Source organism: Mesoplodon bidens (genome assembly GCF_964165515.1).
Source record: "Mesoplodon bidens genome assembly, chromosome: 1".
NCBI lineage: Eukaryota > Metazoa > Chordata > Mammalia > Artiodactyla > Ziphiidae > Mesoplodon > Mesoplodon bidens.
Genome location: NC_138176.1, coordinates 115,373,261 through 115,394,457, shown reverse-complemented (window position 1 = coordinate 115,394,457; position 21,197 = coordinate 115,373,261). Strand labels below are relative to the sequence as shown.

Here is a 21,197-nt window from a genome sequence, read left to right as displayed (position 1 = left end):
TTAATCAAAGAGGTCAGTATTTATAAATGTCTTTATGGGCAAAACAGATAAAATGAAGCCAACTTTTTAATTTTAAAAGTGCATCATATAGTACTCAGTGATTTGTAACGACACCCTCAATCACCGGAGGGTTTCCTTAATATTTAAATTTTGACATTTTAAGGATGAAATCTGAAAAACAAAAAAACAACCTACAGAATGGGAGAAAGTATTTGCAAATGATGCGACTGACAAGGGATTAATTTCCAAAATATAAAAACGGCTCATACGGCTCAGTATCAAAAAAAAACAACAACAAACACCCCAATCAAATAATGGGCAGAAGACATAAACAGACATTTCTCCAAAGAAGACATACAGATGGCCAACTGGCACATGAAAAGATGCTCAACATTGCTAATTATTAGAGGAATGCAAATCAAAACTACAATGAGGTACCACCTCTCACTGGTCAGAAGGGCCATCATTAAAAAGTCTACAAATAACAAATACTGGAGAAAGTCTGGAGAAAAGGGAACCAACCCTCTGAGACTGTTGGTGGGAATGTAAATTGGTGCATCCCCTATGGAAAACAGGATGGAGATTCCTCAAAAAACTGAAAATAGAGTTGCCATATGATCCAGCAATCCCATTCCTGGATATATAACCAAACAAAACTATGATTCAAAGAGACACATGCACCCTTATGTTCACTGCAGCACTATTCACAATAGCCAAGACATGGAAACAACCTAAGTGTCCATCGACAGATGAATGGATAAAGAAGATGTGGGGGCTTCCCTGGTGGCAGAGCGGTTGAGAGTCCGCCTGCCGATGCAGGGGATATGGGTTCGTGCCCCAGTCCAGGAAGATCTCACATGCTGTGGAGCGGCTAGGCCTGTGAGCCATGGCCGCTGAGCCTGCGCGTCTGGAGCCTGTTCCTCCGCAATGGGAGAGGCCACAACAGTGAGAGGCCTGCGTACCGCAAAAAAAAAAAAAAAAAAAAAAAAAAAAAAGAAGATGTGGTACATGTACACAATGGAACACTACTCAGCCATGAAAAATAATGAATGCCATTTGCAGCAACATGGATGGACTTAGAGATGATCATATTAAGTAAAGTAATTCAGAAAGAGAAAGACAAATACCATATGATATCACTCACATGTGGAATCTAAAATATGACACAAATGAACCTATCTACGAAACAGAAACACACTCACAGACATAGAGAACAGACTTGTGGTTGCCAAGCAGGAGGGGGTTGGATGGAGTGGGAGTTTGGGATTAGCAGATGCAAACTATCATATACAGAATGGATAAACCACAAGGTCCTACTCTATAGCACAGGGAACTGTATCCTGTGCTAAACCATAATGGAAAAGCATATAAAAAGAATGTATATATATGTATAACTGAATCACTTTGCTGTACAGCAGAAATTAACACAACATAAATCAGCTATACTTCATTTAAAAAGACAAGAATGAAACCTATCTTCCCATCAACTGCAAGAGGGTTTCACTTACTGTCAGGAGCTCTTACCTCATTCCACCCAACGGCATATTATGGAAAAGTATGCCACAGAAACGAATTCTGGTTCATGCTTATAAATCTGATATATTTCATAACTGTGTATATTTTCGTCAGACATGGATAAACAAAAAGCTAGATAAAAGGTACAATACAGCTCAGATCTGTGCCTGTGAACCAAAGGGAGGCTATTATATGCTACCATTAATCATGTTCTCATGGGCTACACTCAACTCACTGTTCAGTTTTAAGTGAATCTTGGCTTCTGTGTCAGTACTGAGCCACTGCTGGGTACCATCCATAAGAGAATGCGGAATAAAAATCACCGTTTTTTCTCCCTTAAATACCCATGAAAGGAAATTGAGACTTAAGAGAACTTAAGTGACTCGCCCAAGGTCACAGAGCTAAAATTCTGAGCAGGCAGGATTCCAACTCAGGCTGTCTGACTCCAGGCCCACTTCTCTCTCACTGTCACCTCTTTTCTTCAACATATCGCAGTATATTTCTTTCCCCAGCACTCTACTACCCCTGCCCTCTCTAATGTAATCAGTTTCCAAGTTGCCAAATTCAAAGTCTTCTTTGCAGCTACCATCATACTGGTCCTTCTACACTGGACATGACTAACCACCACTCAACCAGCCCCCTCGTTTCACGAAACCACCCACCTGGCTCTCCACTTCCCTCTCCGATCTCTTTGCCTCCTTCTCTGGCTCCTCTTCCACAAATGACCTCGAAATATTTGTGGCTTTCTGGGTTCCCTCTTCAGTTGTTTCTTTCTTTATTCTAAATGCTTTCTTTAGGTGTCCCTATCCACATCTACTTTAAATATTTCATTTATCAACCATGTTTTATTAAACCAAAAATGAGTTGATCCAGCCTAGCATTGCTTCTCTGCTCTAGACTTACATTTTCAACTATTCATTACCATCTCCATTTGGGATTCTATAAGTGTATTCATTTTCTACTGCTGCTATAATAAGCGACTGCCAGAAATGTCGTGGCTTAAAACATCACAAAGTTATGAGAAATCTGAAACAGGTCTCAATTAGCTAAATTCAAGGTGTCCACAGGGCTGTGTTCCTTTCTAGAGGTTTTATCAAAGCATCTTTTCCCTGTCTTTCCCAGCTTCTAAAGGCCACCCGCATTTTTGACTCATGGCCCATTTCTCCATCTTCAAGTCAGCTATACTACATCTCTCTGACCTTCCTTCTGTAGTCACGTCTCCTTTGTCCAAAGCCAGGAAAGGGTATCCATTTTTAAGGATCCTTGTGATTACGCTGGACCCACCATTAATTCAGTAGAATCTTGCCCATCTCAAGATCATTAACCTTGATCACATGGGCAAACATAATCACATTGGCAAAGCCCCAGGAAATCAACCTTTCTACAGACAACAGTGATTGGGGATCATCTTTGGAGCCAGAATTCTGCCTAACACGACATCTAAAATCAAAAACATACTCTCTACTTGCCACCCACCCCCCAGCACTAACCTCATCTCACATACGCTACCCAGCTGGTAGGCCAGTACAGACCCATGGCAACCCCCTCTGATTAGTCCTCCTCATTTGCTATTATGGATCAGTCACAAAATTCTGTCTCTTCTACTACAAAACACCTCTGGGATACATCCGCTTCCCTCCATGTCCACTGTCTTTGCTCTAATTCAGATATTTAATGTTTTTGTTTTGTTTCATGCAATGCATTCAATATCCTCCTAAGGAGTTTGTCTTTCTGCCTTCAATCTCCCCCTTCTCTGATTCCTTCTCTACTCTGTTGTGAGAATTACATTTCCAAAGTATTTATTTTGTTATTCCCTGAGTTATAAGCCTTTCCACTGAACAGTAAAAATCTGAAGGCCTAGGCTGAGCCTTATTCATCACAGTATTCCCAGAGCCTGGCACAAGCCATCTTTCATCAATTTCAGGACTATAAAATGATTCCCAATCTCACAGATATTGAAATATGGCAAACATGCGTCTTAAAACTAAATTTTAAAAAAGCATTAGACTCTGCAAATTTTGTTGAATAAATGAATCAAATAGAGTTGATATCGATAACCTTATTTGTTCCTAAAATAAAATTCTCAGTATTTAATATCCTCTTAGACCATGTTCCTTATATAACTGAAATTTATATCCTTTTAGCTTTAGAGTAAGTTATTGAGGCTGGTTTAAAGAATGCAAGTAGATATTTGTTTATTCAGAGATAGATTCTTCTCATGTTTTTCATAACCTGTTTCTCTCCTTTACATTCACAGTAATCACAAGACTGGCCAGGTCTTCTATAATTTCAAGTTACCTGGGATACATACCATCTCTGTATTTAATTAACTCTAGTCTTCTTAGCAATAATAATAACAACAAATAACAACCACCATGTGAATGGTTATGTGCAAGGCACATAGATTATCTCATTTCTTTAGAGCAATTCTGAAAAGGAGATACTGCTTTTTGTCATTTTAAAATGAGAAGAGGATCAAAAGAATTAAACAATTTTAAGCCATTATATCATGTAAATTGTAAACAGCAGAATCAAGTTTTTAAAGTAATTCTGTCTGACTCCAAAGCACTTCTCAACTTTCTTAAGACGGCCGCCAATGTTCTGCCTGATTTGGCCCCTAAGACCTCTCTTCCCATCTCCTTGTTACTCATGAGCTCCAATCTCACTGGATTCCTCATTTTCCCTCACACACGCCAGGCCACACTCTCATCTCAGAGCACGTGCACGACTTGCAACATCCTTCCCCCAAGTAGGTCCAACTCCCTCCCTTCTATTCAATTTATCTTCTCCACGAAATCTGCTCTGATAACCCTATATCATACTGCAACTCATCCCAAAAGGCTAACCAACTCCCCTGCTCTGCACTCGGAATCTGCCTTTCCATGCTACATTTTCTCTTTCCATAATATTTATCACATTTTGATGTAGTATGTAATTTACTTATATCTATTATTTACTTTCCCCATTAACATGTAAGCTCTATGAGAGCAGAGGTTTTTGTCTATTTTGTTCATGGACCTATTTGAAAAGCTTAGGATAGTACATGGAACATAGCAGGTGCTCAGTAAATAACTCTTAAAAGAATGAACGAATCATTCCTCTATCCTAGTCTGTATTTTAGTTCAAGATAGGTAACACCTTCCAAATTTCATTCCCATCTTCCTCTCCTTCTCAGGTTATAAGCTTATTTTTTAAATTTGTTTAAATAATTTATACCCTACATGTGTAATAAAAACCAGATATAAGAAATTAAAATTGGGAGGTAAATAAGTAATTACTGAGAACCTGTGGAATGTGACTGAAATTGTCAGAAATGTCCTCCTTTTCTGCTGACTTGAGTGACGACCAAGAAGTCAAAATCCACCAATTTAGCTGCTCTACTCAGCATCTCCTCACTGATAATTATATCAGCATCTATACACTCTATTCTTTTTTTTTATTTTATTGAAGTACAGTTGATTTACAATGTTGTGTTAATTTCTGCTGTACAGCAAAGTGATTCAGTAATATACACACATATATATTCTTTTTCATACTCTTTTCCATTATGGTTTACCACAGGATATTGAATATGGTTCCCTGTGCTATACAGTAGGACCTTGTCATTGATCCATCCTATATGTAACAGTTTGCATCTGCTAATCCCAAACTCCCAATTCATCCCTCCCCGATGGCAACAAGTCTGTTCTCTATGCCTGTGCATCTGTTTCTGTTCCGTAGATAAGTTTATTTGTGTCATATATTAGATTCTACATATAAGTATACACTCTATTCTATATCCTGTCAAGTTATTGGCTTTGTCATTGTCCATATATTATCTTAATGTGCACATTACAAAACCCTAATAGAGTGGTAAATTTCCTGAAATCATGATTCGTGTAGTGTTCATGGTAAACAAAAGACATTAACAGTGTTACTGATCCACGTAAAAATAATAATGATCATAATTAGGTCTAACATTGAAATATATGCCCGTCACTCCTTTAAGTGATTTATAAGCATCACAACATGTAATTCTCACAATAATCTTTTAAATTAGATGCTCTCTTCTGTTTCACTTTAAAAAGGAGAAAACCGCAGCATAGAGAGGTTAAGCAGTTTGCCTGAGCTCACAAAAAAGCTATCTACTCCACGGTGAGACCAGGATTTCAACCCAGACAGGCTGTGCCAGATCTTGCTGAGTTAAACACAGGCCGCTTCTGCCTCACAGATGGAGTGCTGAGCCCCAGTGGAAGGAAGCTAAGAATATCAGCTCCAGAATCATGTCAACAGGTGATCTCAATTCACCCAACTGCAGTCCTTAGTATAAAGTGATGCCACCAAAAGTGTTCCTTAATTTATTCAAGAGTGTATCTATTACATAATAGAAAACATCTTTATAGTCACATGGGAAAATCAGTAATGGAGAGAAGAAAAGACATTAAGAAGTTTGGCAAGATGATAACTGAAAAAGATGATAATACTGTTAGGTTAGTAATTAAGAAATGACGAGCTATTTTAACATTTCAAATAATCTTGGATTATGCTTCAAGAATGTTTGTGTGAAAATAATGGCAAGGATTATAAATATATTTGTGGCATTTGTTGCTCTCTGTTTCTGATACTGATAGAAATATAGAAATATTCTGTCCTTTTATTTTAAACTACTGAAAGGTCAAAGTACTACAAACTCAAACACCCTCTTTTACGTACCTTCGAAGAAATGCTCTCTGGCATTAAAAATATATAAATAATAATGGTCATAATAAGAGTTACCATTTACTGAGGGAAACAGATTGAGTAACGTGCCCAGCAGTTTATTTCTAGAAAGTGGTGGTCCCAGGATTGAAGCCCCAGTGGTCTACCTCCAGAGCTGTCCCTCTTAATCCGTACATCTGGCATAAGCACCTCCTAATATTTTGAAATGACGTAGGAGATTTAACAATATATGTCATATGTCACACATGTCACTCTGAAAATCATTAAGACTTAAGAGATGATTATAGGGTATCAATTAATAGTATCTATTGAGGGTTTAATGGGAACTGAAAACTGCACTAGAAGCTAAGCAGGGTGTAAGGAAGAGCAGAAATATACACAACATACACAAATTTTTTTTTGTTAGCCATCTTGAGAAAAGTTTATTGAAATTCAGAAAAACATAATTATGATTTTCCCAGGGTTAAAACAAGGTAATCCTTTTCTGAAGATGGATTGGTTATAGCTTGTGCATTATAATTTACAGAGTCTGTAATCACTTCCGATGTTCTAGAATCAGTTTCTTAAATTTCGCGTAACATTTTGTATCTGACATGATCCAGTACCATTTTGGAGTTTGTTATGTTTCATCATTGGTTACTGTTTTTTTTTTTTTTTTTTTTTCAGAGATGCTCACAAAAGTATGAAATCTATAAGTTATTTTAGTCTTCAGGTGAGCGTGGCTAAAACTGTGGTATGAACCTTTGCTTCTCTCCCTTTTCTGGTATTTTTGAAAAATTCGAGAGAGAAGACAGGCAGAGGCATACTCAGCAATCTGCCCTACTTGTTCTGACAGCAGTGGCAGGAAAAGGTATGGCAGCGACAGCAACAAGAGAACGGAGTACCCCTCCTTTCTGTTGCAGCCCTTCCCTTGCCCTCTCTGGGCTGTGCTCCCGCATGTTATATAGGCCCAGGTTTTCTGGCTAATAGACAGGTCTTTTTTTTTTGTCTGCCTCCTACCATTTCTACCCTTTATTGCTGGCCCACAGAATCGGCACCGTTATTGTTTCAAAGGGCATGTTCTCATTCAACATATATGATTTTAGATTAGAGCACATAATTTTTCCTATGAAGGGCAGTGGGAGAATCTATTTTATTTTTCCTGGCAGAGCTTAAAGTCACTTCCATTATGTAATAATTTCCTTATTTCCTATACAACTTACAGGAAAAAAAAAAACATCATTCCATTCTCTGCACTCTGAGCATTTTGTACATAGCCTAAATCTTATTGTTGTGGAAGGTTTAACTAGACTGTCTCTAACACCAAATTGTGAGTCTCTAGGAGTAGAATTGGATCTTATTATCTTTGTATTCCTATCACCTAGTCCTCAGTTTGTGATCAATATTTGTTCAAACAGATTAAAACAAAATGTGATTTAGTTAGAACTGTATGTATACATGACAACAAGGTAAAATATGCTTTTACAGCTTCTATCTCCAGGATACTTAAGAGAATATGATGTAAAATACGCCCAAATCAGAACTTAATCTATTTAACAGTACTATATTTCAAATATGAAGCATGTGAAGCACACACTTTGAGTACCTTCATTTTCTTTTTTTCAAAAATGTCATCTATATAAATGGCAATAATAAACACAACAGTTTGGTTAAACCAAAGGCAGTGGCCCAAGCAGTCTGGAAAGGGACGACGACAGGTTTAGCTCCCAGGAGAAATGAAAGGGCCAGGTGGTATTTGGTCCCCACCTTGAACCCTAGGTTCTCAAGGTCAAGGCTGTCCTTATTCTGCCATCTTGAACACAGAAGCCCCACAGCCACGCCTTGTTAAGTTGACTGAACTTCCTTGACCTAATCCACTAACGGTGTGTTCTTCGATTCCTGCGCTGCCTGTCTGGTTCAGATCTTCCCTTCGCAAGTGGACAGGTGCTCAAGCCCACTTGTATGGAGCATCCATGGGGGTTTTAGATCTGGATCACTACTATCTGACCACCCCTCTAGCACCTAAGAACCAACCTTCAGTTCTTACTGGTAAGGAGACAAAAGCTCTGTAGACAACCTTTTTGTGGATAAAGGAACGTATTTTACATCCTTCATTAGCATAACTTTACGACTTTATCATCGAGTACTCCTTTATATACTGTCAGAAGTACAACCTGATATATAAACTCCAGTATTTTAACCAAGACCTAAACTCACTTAAAAGGAACAGAGTTTTCCCGCTTCTAAACTTTATGTTAGTCTTTAGAATTTTCAAGTTAGTTGTTTTGGGAAACACAATAATTAAATGAAATATTCAAATTATTTTAAAATAACATAAACAGTGGATTCATTACTGTGATTCTTACCTGGCTTGTCTGGGAAATACGACGAGTCCGGCTATAAAGGGCCATGCTGTCTCCCTCCCGTGTCCTTTCAATTCTCCACCCCCAGGCCAGCATAGTTTTTAAAGATTCTTTGATTGGCCAGCGATAAATTTCTTTTTCCTAGAAAAAAATCAGAAAAGGGTGGGGTATTATGAACCTAAACAAAAATTTAAAATATTTAATGCTTTGTTCTGAAATACTCTGTCTTCACCTAAAATTTTTTTGATTAGCATTGTTTATTTAAAAATAAAAAAGGAAAGTAAAAATTCTGAAGAGCAGAGTATGAGCTGAGACCTCGTTTGACTAATGCTGCTAAGAGGGATCCTGTCTTATTATATAGCATGAGGTTAATTTCCTTTAGTTTCCCAGATTCTGATACTTCAGACAGAAACTAGAAAGGAGAAACACAATTAGGAAGAAGTGCCAGATTATATGACATGTGCTTGAAGCCGTTTCTCTGCTTCTCTTGAAGCAGAGAAGTAACTTCCTCTGTAAGCACCAAGCTAGAAAATCCTTTTCACTTTATTTTTCAAGATACTGCTTTCCCCTCAAAGAAGTAAAATATATGAAAACATAAATAATAAGCATATTACAATATATTACTTCATTATCCCTTATCAAAAAACTCTTAAGAATGAAAAGAATGTTTTCTAAAGTTCTTAAAAATATAGGAGAGGAATAAAAATAAAAAAGAAACAGAAAAATATTAAGTAGAGAAGAGAATAACCAATTAAATACTGACAGAAAATGGTACTACAGAGAAAAAAATAGATAAAAAATGGGACCTTTGAGAAAAGGTAAAAATAGTATATATAAAATAGACGTGTTAATAATAAGAAAAATAACTTCCCTCCCCAAATTAAAACTATATAAACTTAAAAAATAAACACGTCACCTTTTCAGATAATAGTTTATATGGCTTCATTAATGGTTGAACTTTAGACGAGTCTGAATATATTTCTCCATAAATCCATCCATTTGCCAACTAAAAAAAAATCAAAATTGTTTTACATGCTTTAATTTTAGTGTAGGTGTGCATGTGTTTAAGTGTGTACTTGATAAAATAAATCTAAAATGAACCAAGATAAGGATTAAGGTTTGAACTCCTTTGTCCAATGACCTCTCAACACATTTGTTCCACGTGATTTTGCCCATATAATTTGGTGCATTTCACTGTTTCCCTGTATCATTTCATGTATGTCTATGGGATCCGGGTAACTAGTAACTAGGCTGAAATAGCTCAGGACTGCCTTCCTGTAAATCTCCTCTCCATCACCACCCCACCGGCTCAGTCTTTATAGAGGACAGACACTTCACTCTTACTGACTTACCTAGTAAATCGATTAAGTTACTGAACAAAGAAAGAGCCATACGCTTAACAAAACAAAAAGGGGGTTTCTTGGAAGGAGGGACTGGTTGGCCGAGGCAAAGACTGAAACTTAATATCAAGTTTAATAGGGTGGGGCTTCCCTGGTAGCACAGTGGTAAAGAACCCACCTGCCAATGCAGGGGACATGGGTTCGAGCCCTGGTCCGGGAAGATCCCACATGCCACAGAGCAACAAAGCCCATGCGCCACAACTACTGAAGCCTGCGCGTCTAGAACCTGTGCTCCGCAACAAGAGAAGCCACTGCAATGAGAAGCCCGCGTGCAGCAACGAAGACCCAACGCAGCCAAAAATAAATAAATAAAAATAAATAAATTTAAAAAAAAGAAAAAAAGTTTAATAGGGTGATACTGAGTTGCCACATAACATAAGCAACCCTTGGGACCTTCGCTCTTTGATTTTCACTTCGCCAAGTCAGTACATGCTTATTTTAGAATCCTGCTTCATCTCAACTTAATTTCTCTGACAACCCTATTTTAACCATCTTCTCTAAGTTTAACTAGGCTTAACTTAAACGTGACCACATTTTTCCTCCAGAAAAATCTCATAATATATATGTAGGACTTATATCACGGACTGAGACTGCTTTAGTTATCTCATTCAAGTTATCTTTTCTTGACAATGCAAATAAAACATGCCATCTTGCCTCATAAGTGAACTGCAGATCTACTTAGAGATAAGAAATACAACAGAAGAGTAGAAGGTATAAATAATCACTAAATTCTGATTAATAATTTTCAAGATTTTATCTAATATAAAATTATACATAAAGCTAAAGTTCCCTTAAAAGATGTCTGGACCTAGAGCCACTATTTCTTACTGAAGACCCTAATGATAGTTTAAAAAAATTTTTTTTTGAAGTATAGTTGTGTTAATTTCTGCTGTACAGCAGAGTGATTCAGTTATGCAGTGATTCAGTTATACCTATATATATATATATATATATATATATATATATATATATGTATGTATATATTTTTTCAGATTCTTTTCCATTATGGTTTATCACAGGATATTGAATATAGTTCCCTGTGCTATACAATAAGAACTTGTTGTTTATCCATACTACATATAATATTTTGCATATTATTACTACTTTTTACTCTCACAAAAATGTATGTTTAGAAACTATATTTGATTTAATTAATAGATTCTTTTGAATTTTTAACACTGTGCTTTTTATGAACACAAATATTCTTATTCTTATGTGCATTATATGTACATCAGTGGTAGAACTAAGTATTTTATTAGACTAAATATTATGTCAGCAAATCATAATTAAATGTTCTTTCCTAATCTAAAGCTCTCACTTGAAAGTAGAAAATTGTCATGGTCAGGAATATCTGAGCCATGAACATTCATTAGGTACGTTCAGTACTGAATTAGAATGTGATATTCTGACTTTTACCTTGTCCATTGACCACTTGTCATGGGAATGTTCTGCATATTTGTTAATGAAGTATTCCAACTTCTCAGGAATTGTAATACTATGAGAAAAATAAAGAAAAAAGGCTTGATTTTCACAGCACTTACAGGGAATCATATTAATAATTTACTCACAGCTTATGACTGCTTATACCCCATTCGATGCATAACTGTTAAAAAATTGGTTTAACAAGGTATTACTTTTCCATATGGTAGGAATAATATAAGAAAAGTCAAGCAGATATGGTTCTATCCACTCATCTTATAATGAGTCACACTTTATGTCTTAATGTTAAGTTATATATAATAAAAATTATACATAGTATAAATAAAAATAATTAAAATGTATTCAAAGAAGAGGACAACAGATAACACCAATTTTTTCTTTAAACCTGAATGAAGATATAGTTAAATTCAACAAGCTTAAAGACATACTTTTCTCTCACATACGGTCTTTGAAGTTATTCCTCCTTTTGACTTAAGTCTCTTAGGCAACAACTATAAATGGATAAAAGACTGCTGAAATCTGACCTGTTCCATTTTTAAATGTACTAAAATTAACTTTAAGTTAATTGCATACAACTAGTGATATGTTAATAATTTTAAATGTTAATGGTCTATATATAAATTCTAGATGGTACTAATATGAACTATAGGGAAAAGTAATTAACCAATTCATGCTTTATGATTTTGATAACATTTCTTCTTGATTTCCTTCATGCTTAAATAAATATTTAATCCCTCGAACAGACATGGAGTCCATGCAACTGAAGACCAAGTCTGATGGTAAATGTAAGACTTGGGACTATCAAATATATCTATTAATGGAAAAAGTAACTTACTAATGCAATTAACTTTGAGAATAGAATTATAAGTAAAACCTAGTATAATAAGATGGTTTACTGTTCTTTTCTAGTAATGTTATCAGTTAGTAATTGAACTTTATGACATTCACATACTTAAAAAATAATATGTAAAAAAATCACAAAGATGTAGAAATTATTGCTATCACTATGCAAACCTAGTCTGTTAAGAGGTCCCCAAAGGGGCTAGCTGAGGTTAATTAATATACATGCCTCACACTTATTCATTAATTGGATTTAATTAATCAACATCAAAGCCATAACATTGTTCTAATGTTATTTTAAAATCCTAGATTACATTGTATGTTAACAAACCACAAACTTACCCAAGTAGGAATGTGAACATGTGATATTTTGGTTTACTTACTTTAGAAGAGATACAAAGGATCAATCACATAAGCCAAATACTGGGGGGGTAGAGTCTTTTCTCACAGGACTGTTATCAAATACCAAACATGCAAATTTAAGGCATTATCAAACTAATGGCATACCACCTGGCTTGAAATTTGGATCTGGTTATGGAAGCTAAACCAGCTGAGGGGCCACCCAGAGACCTGAAAGTTGAACTCCCAAGCAAATTCAGATGCTGTGGATGGTAACTACCAAGTGACTACCTTGCTAATACTGATCTTGCTGAGTCACCACGGAATAGGTAAGATAATGTGGCATGAAGAGCAGCCTCCTTGAAAATGGAAAACCATGGTCCTACTTAAAGACAGTAACAACAACAAAAATGCTGAGACTCCAAACACCTGACATACCCAAACATCCTATCTGTAGAGCAATTTATGCAAGTAGGTACATGGAAGAGCTTTCATAATGATAAGTAATATATTATCTGTGGTTAAGGTTGTCACACTGCATTCTCAATCCATGCTAAATTTTCCAGAAATATTCTCATTTGATATTCCCTTCACTCTCACGCTGTGCTTTATGGGGCTGAACATAAGCTGCTAACCCTAGGCCTGGCTGAGATGTAGTGATGATGAAGTGATGCCCCGTAGCTCACAGAGCTTTGCACTGCATGCTGGGAGCACCCTGAATCAAAGACTCTGCATAGAAGTTGGCTTCAATTATTAATAAACATTTAGGGTAGAATTTCAACTAAAAAATATAACTGATATACTTTCTTGATTCTCATTATTATAGGTATTGCCATGTGGTTACGTACAGAGAATCCTGATGATATTAAGAGTATATCTCGGGCTTCCCTGGTGGCACAGTGGTTGAGAGTCCGCCTGCCAATGCAGGGGACACGGGTTCGTGCCCCGGTCCGGGAAGATCCCACATGCCGCGGAGCGGCTGGGCCCGTGAGCCATGGCCGCTGAGCCTGCACGTCCGGAGCCTGTGCTCCGCAACGGGAGAGGCCACAGCAGTGAGAGGCCCGCGTACCGCAAAAAAAAAAAAAAAAAAAAGAGTATATCTCTTAGAAGGTACATCTTATCTACTTCTGATGTTTGTATAACCATTATTATTACTATTATCATTTCATCAAGTAGAGGGACCCCTAGTAAAAGGATACCAATTCAAAGGGGGCATGGATGAGAGAAAGTTCACTTTAGTACCTTATTCAATTTCAGACTTCACACATCATTTACAATAAAAATCTGCTGCAATAGAAAGAGTCCATACTTTGAGGTATCAACAGGTTGTGGGTTAAAGTTCCCTTCAGAATCCATTGATGACTGTTTTTCCATCATACTGACATAATTTGACTCCATGTAGTCTGGAGGCAAAGCTCCCGCAACTGCACTCAGGCAAGGCAGTGCCAGTTTGAAAAGTTCTTGTTCATATTTCTGGGAAGAGATGGAGGACCAAAAAGTAAATACTCCATTACTATTGAGGAAAAGCTGTCAACATGATCACTGCGGCTGACACGATGCTGTAAGAGAAAATCTGAATTACCTTGGGCTGGCTCAACTCCCCAAAGGATTCTTTCTCTAGAAAATGGAAACTATAGCCTGACATCCCATAAGATGAGATGACTGAAGCTTTGTACTGCAGTTGCAGCATAAAAGGAATAAAATCTTTGCTTCTCTAAACGTTTATTCTCCAATATGGGAAATGAAGTGAACCTGAATATTCTACATGTATAATGTGTCTTTACAACATAAACATAATTTCAGTCAATGAGGACTATTGCTGCACCACATTATAAAGACTAGACATGAAAAATACCCAAAGTATAACATTCCAGAGAGTAAGGAATTTTAACTGGTCTGTATTGCATTACAAAGGTATGAAAAATAAAATTCTGAACTGAGAAAGAAATTCTATAGGAGATATGTATAATCAAAATTTCTGGGGAGAGGTATTTATATATTAATTACATAATTAGTTAAATTTGTATTTGTAGATTTTTTAAAAATCAAAAAAATAATTCCTTTATTTATTATTAAAAAAATTTAATTGAAGTGTAGTTGATTTATAATGTTGTATTAATCTCTGCTGTACAGCAAAGTGACTCAGTTATACACATCTAGACATTCTTTTTTTAAAAAATATTCTTTTCCATTTTGCTTTATCGTAGGAGATTACAGTTCCCTGGGCTATACAGTAGGACATTGTTGTTTATCCATTTTAAAAGTTATCTCACTTTAAATGTTCAATTTTAAATTAAAGCTGTAAATTCTTCTCAAAATACCTTCTACATATTATTTCAAAAATGCTCCAGGTTTACCCAAGGCAATTCAGCAAGAAAAAGCACTGAGTTGTAGCTACCAAATGTAATCACAGATAAACCTCCCTTATTATGCAGTAAACTCTTGGTTATACTATTCCAGTCATCTGATAATGTCTCTTTGGGAATTTAAACTGATTTTGATTAATAATTTAAGCATAAGCATACGAAGCATGTTGTTCTGATTTTCTCTGAAATAATACACTCCAGTCTTCTGAAAGTATATGAACTATTCATTATAAATATGGCAACTATAAGGGAATGTCACATACATAAAGCACTGAGTACTTAAATCTCCATAGCAGCAAAGTGGGAAAAGTCAGTAAGGCCACTGGAATATTATAATTTTATGATATTTAATATTTTATATTTTTATATTTGACAGGATTTCTTCAGGCTTTATAAGATTGGGGAGGTGACTGACTAGGGAGGGTTTGAGTCCAAAGAAGTCCAAATGTACCAGAAACTGATCAACCCATGTGCATAATTTCCTAAAATGCTTAGCCATTTTCAAGTCAGAAAAGGTTATGATCACAAGAAACATGTTACCATAATGATTATGAAAAGTTAATATAAATTGCATCCTCAACATTTGTTATAAATGAAGAGAAAAAATAAAACTATGTCAAGTCTTGATGAGCAAAGACAGCATTCCACTATTCCACTAGGAATACTATCTTACCAAATCCTATGGCTTTTCAGTTGTTTTATCATACAAATAAAACCACAATTACCTTTTGAGACAGGGCATCAAAAATGCCCCAGAACAACTTTCTTGATAAATGAAGTTCTTCTTCTGAGGCAGCTCCAAAGTTTCCCCACCCTCCAAGAAGGCAGTAGTATTTCCAGCATCTTTCATAATGATTTGTCAGCAGCTAGGTGGGAAAACAATTCTAAGAGCACTGAGCTAAAGACACATGGTATATATTTTCCATTTCCTCCCAAATGGCATTTTAATGCCATGTAATAAGGCCAACTGATAACTGATATGGAAATTCTCAATCCCATATGAATTCTTCTGGAGAATACTATGATCTTATATAGGATGTCTCCTTAAATTTAACACTGAGCACAGGATGAAGACCAAATGACCAATTTCACAAATTATCTTGAACAGAATTCTTTAGGAGGTTGTTTGGTTATCTGTGTACCCGAGTTCTACTTTAGTTGCTATCATTTACTTACAATTTTATGACTTGTTATCCCCTGGAATCCATGCATGTAACAGAGGGATTGATGTCACACTGACCCAGAGGATACAGCACCTAAAATGTGCATTCTCAAGGGACAATACCTCTGAATATTTGTGCTTCCTCTCTACCTACCCTGAGTCATTACACTTCACGATTTGCTTCAGAATGCACATCTCTAAGTAAACTCCCCAAACTGCCCTACTTCCGTAATTTCTTTATCTGTAGCTCTTTGGTGGTTTTGGATGTAATTTATTTTCTTACTGAGGGTCTATGTTGCTTCTTAAGTTCTTAACCTACAAATATTTTGTGGGACTAAACTAGAAGTTCAAAGACATGGATGGAATTTTTCAATTATTCGGTAGCTCTTTGGATCATTTATTCTGGATATATAAACCAAAAAATATTCACAACTATTTGCCAAATTAATAAAATTATTATTAATAATAATTAAAATAAAAATATTTTTTGAATAAACTGTAAATTTTTGGACCCTCTTTCCTATAGCTAAGGAGGAAAATAAATTGAGCGTTACTCTTATTAAAGCTAACTAGGTCTCTTACTGTATAAATATTTCTTCTCGTTTGGTCTCCCTCACAGTTACGAATCTCACACACACACACACACACACACACACACAATTTAGGAATCTCAAATGATGAAATATTGAGATCTAATTTGCTTAGAGTAACAGGCAAATATCTATAATGCAAAAGAGTTTTATCACATAAAGTGATACTGTATCTTTTTTCAGGTATTTTCCAGCTCATTTGTATCAAGAAAATTTTGCATGACAAGCAAATGATAAAAACTGTAACAAAAAAACAGGATTTTCAGCAGGGATATAACTTACTTTACATAATTCATCAATTTCTGTAGATTTATTAAACCCAAATCACTTTTTGTAGAGAAAGATTGTTTTTGTTAAGTATCTAGGTGTGTTTAGTGTAAGAGCAGCTGAAAAAAATAGCAGCTTATTTTTATCTTAAACCTCTTTTCACAGCACAATTACTGGGTGGCCATGAGGAAGAAATGATGTTTACTTACCAGGTGGCAGAGCACAGTGGTCACCTACAAAAAGTCCACTACAGGACAGTGACCTCCATGCACAGACCACGCCACTAGATCACACATTGGTACGCACCTAATACCTTAAAATCGTGAGCCAGGATTGGTATATTACATGACAGGAAAATATTCCCGAGTCAATAAGACAGAATGAGACTTGATCATTCACAAACAGAATAATAAAGGTGGGAAGCAACAATGTCAGGGACTTTACTCTGTGACAAACTGTAACTGCATATACATAAAGATTATATTTGATCCTTATGAAATGATATTTGGAAACTGTCATTTGATTACCAACTTAGAAAATGTTGTTTCTAAAACCTATTCTTTATGCCTTGACGTGGCTAATACTTTAGGCCAGGCTTATTACCATGTTTTCCAGCCTAAGAATATCTTGGCTCATCTTTTTCTTGTGGCCCATTTTCTTTCCATTGATTTCTATTTCCATTGATTTACAGTAAACCAATCTTAGGATTTCTCTGGTCTTTTATTACTTGTTTATTTTAGGTTGAGGTACACCTATCTATAACTTACATGCCCATTTCAATAACTGGAAGAAATTTTTCAGCATCAAAGATCAAACATGATGTATCTGAGATATATATATATATTGTAACAGGAAACAAAGCCAGAGGACCCAGTAATCAAATAACTACAAACACTTCCTGTACTTACCTTAAGAGGCATCTTTGCATGTTCATTTAATAATGGGACATCAAATACTAATCTTCTGAGTAAGTGCTGCATCATAGAAGGTCTCAATTGGCTGGTGGAACAAAGCTAATTTTAATAATGAACATTTAATAATGTCTAAACTAAGCAGAATAATTCACTAGACTAGATTATACATGCCAAAAAACTGTACCTACACCTCTCTTCAGATGATGTTAATTTTAGGTGTTCCTAATCCAAAGATTAACCAATAGTTACATACTTTTGTAAAAAGCTACATTTCCAACTCATCTCTAGCTCCCTGATCTGAAGACCAACCCTTATTTGCTACAGATGTTCCTCTTCTGCTCTTTCCCTTGCTACCACTCACAACTGCAGACCCCACTGTTGCTACTAATTTAGTAAATGCTTCTTCCCTCACTCCAGTGAGTGGGAAGGGTCTTCAATGACTAGATCAGAAGCAGAAAGAGGATAGAGTGTAGGAACAAGAGGAAGAGAAAAAGACTGAGACCGAAATTTTGCCAGAGGAGAAAGGGGAAGAAAACCAACACACAGTGACCATTTACTGTGTCGGCAATCCTGAGTGCTTCATCTCATTTAATATTCAGAAAAAGCCAGTGAGATAGATATTTTGATTCCATTTCACAGAATTTTGGGGTCAGGGAACTAAAATTAGATTATGAACTAATCTCCTTTTTTTTTTCTTTTTTTTAACCTCCCTCAGTCCCATCTGGCTCCTATACCCATACACTCGTTCCACTATGAGTGAAAACCTTTCCTTTACCAATGTACTGGGCAGGCTACAAGCTTTCACCTCCAAGAGCTCCTATCCGTCAGAAAAAAAACCATTACCCTAGCTAGAGGCCTGAGAAATTGTCACTTTGACTGTCAGAACCTCAAAAGGAGAAGATATGCTTCTGGTTTTCAGAGTAAGACCATCAAACACTTCTATCTATAGGAAGCGGCTTTCCAGGCTGGAGGAAATAGTCTGTCTTCATCACTGTCACAATAGGTCATACTTTAATATTATACTACATATATTTTTTATCTTTAATAAGTCTCTGTTTTCTCTTCTCTTCTGGAAGAGGAGTTAAAACCATCACACAGTGAAAAGGGGAGAATCTATTAATATTACACTAACGTGGCCAGAGACACCTCACATGCCAACATCCAGAATAGCATCATTGGTCCAACACTGTATCCAATGGCTAGATACCGAGAGAGTCTTGGAGGAACACTCCTGAACTTGATCAGGAGCAAGGGCACTCTGGTGAGACTCATACCCCAGCATATAAAATGAATTAATTGTATGGTCCAGAAACTGTTGACAACATTCAAAACAATTTGTCAAGGGCCAGAGACTAAATTCTCTTTCTTAAAGAAGAAGAAACTTGGTATAGACTTCATTGCCCACTTACCCACAAATAGAGAGTAAACACACTTCTATGGAATCTCGTTGAGCTTTGGTAAGTGAGCAGCCTTTAGAAAGTCTGTACACAGTGTGAAGTAATGAGTCAATGAGGGAAGCATGGTGCTCAGTGCCAGCAAAAAGAGGAGCACATCTTGTTAACAAAGGCAACACGGCCGTGCAAAGGTACCGATTGAGGGCCAGGGCCATGTCTGTAGCACTCAAAGCAGCCTAGAAAGGAATTGGAGAGGAGACAGTCATTTGTGTTAGGCAGGAGACAACTTTCAAAGGGATACACAAGTTGACGTGTATTGTCATTACCTAGAAAACGACAAAAGTACATAATACGGAAACGGATTCTTCTGTTATAGATTTACCTGTGGTTCATATGCTTTTTTATCACAAAAAACAATCAATTTTCAATTGCTCATAAATAGATAAAAATGAATGAAGTAATATCTATCTCTTCAAAAAGCCCCAGAGGTTCACGTTCTAAAATAAAATATTGGGGGCTTCCCTGGTGGCGCAGTGGTTAAGAATATGCCTGCCAATGCAGAGGAAAATGAGTTCGAGTCCTGGTCGGGGAAGATCCCACATTCTGCGGAGCAACTAAGCCTGTGTACCACAACTAGTGAAGCCCCTGAGCCTGTAGCCCGTGCTCTGCAACAAGAGAAGACACCACAATGAGAAGCCCGTGCACCACAACAAAGAGTCGCCCCCGCTAGCCACAACTAGAGAAAGCCCGTGCACAGCAACTAAGACCCAATGCAGCCAAAAATTAATTAATTAATTAATTAGGGCTTCCCTGGTGGCGCAGTGGTTGAGAGTCCGCCTGCCGAAGCAGGGCACGCGGGTTTGTGCCCCGGTCCGGGAAGATCCCACATGCCGCGGAGCGGCTGGGCCCGTGAGCCATGGCCGCTAAGCCTGCGCGTCCGGAGCCTGTGCTCCGCAACGGGAGAGGCCACAACAGTGAGAGGCCCGCGTACCTCAAAAAAAATAAATATATAATAAATAAATAAATAAATAAATAACTTTTTAAAAATTTTATAAAATAAAATATCAAGGGTAGGACGGATGAAAGATAAAGACACTAATGATATCAAAGAATGTGAGTGCTTCCCTTTACTAGGAAAGGTAAGAGAAAGGAGTTTATTCTCACAGTAGATCTCAAATACATAAACTCTTTCTGAATTCTATGTATGAGTATTAATTATATTTCTGTTCATGTCCACCAGCATCAATAACCAAAGGCTGATTGTCCTACCATGTTATCAACTATACTACTTAGGTTCAGAATTTCACATGAACACAACCAAAAAAGAACAAAAAAATTCAGTTTCATTTTTGTGATTTTCCTCTCACAAGTTTCACTATTGACAACTCAAGATCTGATTTCCTCTGATACCAAAAAGACTCATTTAATTGAGAATAAAAAGAGGTATTATTATAGCTACTAGAATAACACTTAGAGTTTCAGCTTATTTTACAATGTTTCAAATAGTAGAACACTTATACTGATAATGGCAGATTCTCAATACTGGCCACTGGATTCACAGGACTCAAATCTGGATTCACAGATTTGAGCCTATATGTACGTTAATAAATGAAGGCACCAGGATGATACTGTAATTGGCATGACTCAGCAATGTCCACTAAACCTTCTCAATACTTTAACTGCTTTTGTTGAGATGCATAATTATTTATGTTGACTTCGAAGTGAACAGGAGCCACTGTGACCTCCCAAATTAGGGTTATATAAACTTTCTACTGTCTTCCATTGCACCTGATCAGAATTCTTACCTTACTCTTCAGGTTGTCCATTTTCTCCACTATTCAGTGAATTCCTTGAGGATATAGTCTATTTTGTTTTCTGTTTACCCTATGCTTGTCTAAAAATATAATAAGCACTCAATAACCATTTGGTG

General features: G+C 36.6%; 1 protein-coding gene across 2 annotated transcripts in view; it reads right to left on the bottom strand.

The window, feature by feature from the left end:
- Positions 1 to 21,197, bottom strand: part of RYR2 (ryanodine receptor 2) — a 725,859-nt gene that overhangs the window by 172,707 nt on the left and 531,955 nt on the right. For both annotated transcript variants that reach the window (XM_081249359.1, XM_081249358.1), the window contains exons 50-56: positions 19,283 to 19,503; positions 17,868 to 17,958; positions 15,666 to 15,806; positions 13,884 to 14,047; positions 11,372 to 11,450; positions 9,472 to 9,561; positions 8,559 to 8,696 (exon numbers count right to left, since the gene is read on the bottom strand). In XM_081249359.1, the coding sequence (XP_081105485.1) occupies positions 8,559 to 8,696; positions 9,472 to 9,561; positions 11,372 to 11,450; positions 13,884 to 14,047; positions 15,666 to 15,806; positions 17,868 to 17,958; positions 19,283 to 19,503 (924 nt within the window). The remainder of the gene's footprint in view (positions 1 to 8,558; positions 8,697 to 9,471; positions 9,562 to 11,371; positions 11,451 to 13,883; positions 14,048 to 15,665; positions 15,807 to 17,867; positions 17,959 to 19,282; positions 19,504 to 21,197) is intronic.